Consider the following 4165-nt stretch of genomic DNA (forward strand, 5'->3'; position numbering starts at 1 on the left):
TCATTTTAAGCAATGTATTGAATGTAATTGGTTGAATACGTATGGCAATTCTTCACACATTTTTATTGCCTTTGTTTGTTTTACGTTTATGTGTCCGTGGATTTGTTATCATATGTCAAACTATTTTCTAGGAATGACTATATTTTGTGGCCCTCCTTTTTGTTCATCAGTAATACAAAATGTCTCTCCCAGTATCTAATTTTATTTCATATATGATGTTCGGATTGACCATATAATTGTGTACTAGTCTGTGGATGTAATAAAAAAATAATGCACAATATTCAATAAATTTATTAAAGATATAATTATTTGACAATTTCACACGGCAAATGCCAAGAGATAGATTTTTATATACATTGATGATTGGTTAATTACAGTTTCATTATTACAAAAAAGAAATTATTTTTAGGTTTGCAGCTGACAAAGAATTAGGTGTTGCCAATTGCTTGGGATATACTTAGGTTAATATAAATATTTTTCATCTTACACAAATATCTATGGTGTAGCTACCAAAATTTGAGCATAAGTAGATTTTACAGGAGTGCTCTTGAAAAACAAGAGAAAGATCAAACAGATGAAATAACGAAAGATGGCAATCTGCCAAGACTAGTGAGACTTAGAAAAAATGTGATTGTTTGATGCTTTGTGCCTCAATATCTTAATTGCACGATAAGGAATTTAAACTGTTTAGTCTTGATATCACTCAAAGAGACCAACGCAGCAGGAAATGCTAGGGTAAGACTAAAACCTTATTTTCTCATAATACTGGTTAGAAAAGTAAATATAGTTTCTCCGTGTGTAAGTGTGTTTTTTGGCAAATGAGAAACAGTAAGTGCAATACTTGAGAAATATTTGCTCTCCTAAAAAAACAATGGTGCAGATTTTTTTTTTACTTGTTTAAGAGTATATATACTCCACTTGATGCTCATCATGAAATAAAAAAAAACTTTATTTATAGATAACACTACCTTTCATATTCTCTTGACAAAATGAATTTTCATTTTTAAATCTTAGTTGATATGACATATTTGCTTAAGGCTGAAATGCCATAGAATTACATTCAGTCACAATCATATATGAAGTGCAGATCAGATTACTTAAATGGGTTTCAATAAACAATTACATGACAATTTCCTGAATATCATAGGCTACATTCGTGCTTAGTCTACAAATACAGTAGATAGATTCAGGCATTGATACGGTGCATACTAATGCCTCAGCATAGAGAAGATAATTTAAATAACATTCACATGCTAGCCCATGTGAGTAATACATTCACAGTGATGAATATAACTACAGAGGCAAGTTTTCTAATAATACTTTCATCACTTTCCCAGCAAACCTCCATGAATGATTGGAGGGAGGAAGTGAGAAAAAAAGTATTCAATTGTGCATATTTTCTATCTCTTTCACTTTACAGATATGGAGAAATGGTCATGTAAGGTTTTACAGTAAATTGTCCTAGAAACAGTGAAATCAGAATAATAGTGAGTAACACCATAATTTACAAATGAAAAGTTTCTCCTGAAATACAGTCAGATACAGTCTGTGGATCAAACGTGAGATATTACAGGCAGTGGATTTACCTTTGTGTTTAATTACAAAATTCTGAGTGCATTCCCATGTGTTTAATTACAAAATAACGAATTCATCTGCACATAATAAACAAAATATACATACAGAAAAAGTACATACAGAAACTCTCTCATTACTGTGTGATAGAAAACTTATTTGGAAGGGCAGTGGAGATGCTTGCAGTAGTTATTTTAATTTCAATTATGAAGTATAAAAGAGTGAGTAGTTGTATCAGAAAGAAAAAAAATAAAGAGAGAGAGAGAGAGAGAGAGAGAGAGAGAGAGAGAGAGAGAGAGAGAGAGAGAGAGAGAGAGAGAGAGAGAGAGAGAGAGAGAGAGAAAAAATAGAGACAATGATACTTGATCAAGTGACCGCATGTTTAAACTGATCACATATGACTGGAGTTCACAATCTCTGAAATACTGTACACTGGTAATCTTAAGCAATCGCACTAATGTTAATTAATCTCAAACTATGCTACATTACAGCAACCATGAGCCTTATGCTAGATTACTTTAAGCCTAATTTTCCATTAACCGTAATGGGAAAATTACCCCAAATCAATCCATAGCTAAGACTCATCATAGCTAGTCACGCAACATATGAGAAATGAGGTAGGGTTTATAGGTAGGGCTCTGTCCAGTATTTATAAACTCCGCCAGAGCCTGGCGTTTCCTCCAGTGTGGAGAGGGTGGTGAATGCTGCGCGGAGCTTGTTGCGATGCTTGATGTCTCGGGGCTTCAGCATAGACCTGAAAGTGATGACGTTGTTTTTAAGGTAACTTCCAGTATGTCTATTTTTCTTAAATGAGGTGTATCTGCTAAGGATAATGGGTGGCAAATATATATAAACTCTTCAATTTGAAAGTTTTGTACACATGTGGGCTTGCGTGTCCATTGGCATTCTTTGACCAATTCCCTGAAAATGTTTATTAGATGTTTTGTTTGTTTAAACTTTCATCTATATGTTTACATTAATGCACTATTTGTGAAACTATCAATTTTATGTTATTGATGAAAATTTAAAGTAACAAAACAATAAATGCATTTTCGAGCAATTGTTCTGAGATCACCTTGGCATGAACACGCCTTCATATGTATAGTACAGAAATACTTGCAATAATGAGCTTGGAGTTAAGGCCCCATTTTGATAGTGAGAAGTATTCAGTAATAAAAAGATGTCATATTATTTCTTATATAATAGTTGTAAATGGCTTACTTCCTGTGTAATATTATCAAATTTTTATATTCAACTGTTAATGCAAAACATTTTTTGCCAAAGTTTTTTTTTCTGATAACATGGTATTAGACTGGAAAATATAATGAGGAAAAACTAACCTATGATTAGAAAACATTCGCGTTGGAGTCAGTATTGATTTTTGGCTCAGACCAGTAGCCTCTAAGAATTTTTCATATTGTCCAGATGATATTACAATGGCTGCTGATGCACTGTTGGCGTTGCCGTCATTCTTAGCCTCTTCTCTCATCTTGTTGTCAAGCTGTTGGAAAAAGGAGCATTCTTATTAAAATCTTCATAAAACATAGTTCCTTAGCATATCTTATAAAACTGTTCTTACAAACACTATTAGAAATGAAGGTATGACATTTGTACCTTAGTTTCAGCTCCGTCGCCGCATCTCCGCTGTTCTGAAATTGGCAGGTTTTCCTTCCCTCTGCCTCTGTCCCCATCATCATGCTCCTCCTCCAGCTCCAGAGAGTCAAGGGTGAACTCTTCGAAGTTCTCAGTCATGTGGTCCCCATCGGTTTCCATGATGAGGTTTATGTTGTGTCGTGACCGAGGGACATTCAAGGCAGTGCGTAGACTTTCAGAAAGCTGAAAACAAAGCTATTCTGTCAGAGGTGGACTAAATATTCATAATGATGAATAGAAAATACAAGCAGCAGTGAATAATAATCTCAGGATACTGGATTGTTGCTGGTGAATATTTTCATTTACATTATACATAACTGAATTATTGACTGCTTATGTTAATAGTCAATGAAGGTTTTCTGTACCATTTGATTTTCAGAAGGAGATGAATCCAAGGAATCTAAGTTTGTTTCTAGAACTTTGTTTTTCCCTTCCCCATGCAAACTGCTCTTGGATCCTGTGCTTGAGGTGTCCTGCTCATCCTTTTCCTCCATAGACGTTTCCGATTCCTTTTCTGTGTCTTCATCCACTTCCTTAACCATGAGCCCAGAGGCAAATTCAACATTGGAATATATATGCTGGTCCTCAGGGACATCCACCTGCAGGCAGATACAGATTAGCAGTTGGCCAAACATTTCTCTATATTTCAATATGTAAAGAGAATATTATTTCTATAACACCGTTTTAAAATTGTTTAATTAATATTTACCCAGTTTCCTGTCTCCTGGTTCTCTTTGACAGCTCTCAAGACAACATAATTATCTTCTTCTTCATCTTGACTTTCATCCTTTCCATGTTTACTAGAAATGTCACTACTTCCCTGAGTTAAAACACGAATATTCTCATACTCGTGGTCGCTGATGGCATCACTGTTGTAACCGCTCGTTACCTGTGGGAAATAGGATTTCTAAGTTTCACCTGTTCTATGAACTATTTTATA

General features: G+C 34.5%; 1 protein-coding gene across 1 annotated transcript in view; it reads right to left on the reverse strand.

The window, feature by feature from the left end:
- Window positions 1-273: 273 nt before the first annotated feature.
- The window catches only part of LOC119580907, a 69692-nt gene continuing 65800 nt past the window's right edge, over window positions 274-4165 (reverse strand). The window contains exons 5-9 of the mRNA XM_037929142.1: window positions 3935-4114; window positions 3591-3824; window positions 3187-3408; window positions 2913-3073; window positions 274-2326 (exon numbers count right to left, since the gene is read on the reverse strand). Coding sequence (XP_037785070.1) covers window positions 2197-2326; window positions 2913-3073; window positions 3187-3408; window positions 3591-3824; window positions 3935-4114 — 927 coding nt within the window. The 3' untranslated portion in view covers window positions 274-2196. The remainder of the gene's footprint in view (window positions 2327-2912; window positions 3074-3186; window positions 3409-3590; window positions 3825-3934; window positions 4115-4165) is intronic.

Source organism: Penaeus monodon, chromosome 14, assembly GCF_015228065.2.
Source record: "Penaeus monodon isolate SGIC_2016 chromosome 14, NSTDA_Pmon_1, whole genome shotgun sequence".
NCBI lineage: Eukaryota > Metazoa > Arthropoda > Malacostraca > Decapoda > Penaeidae > Penaeus > Penaeus monodon.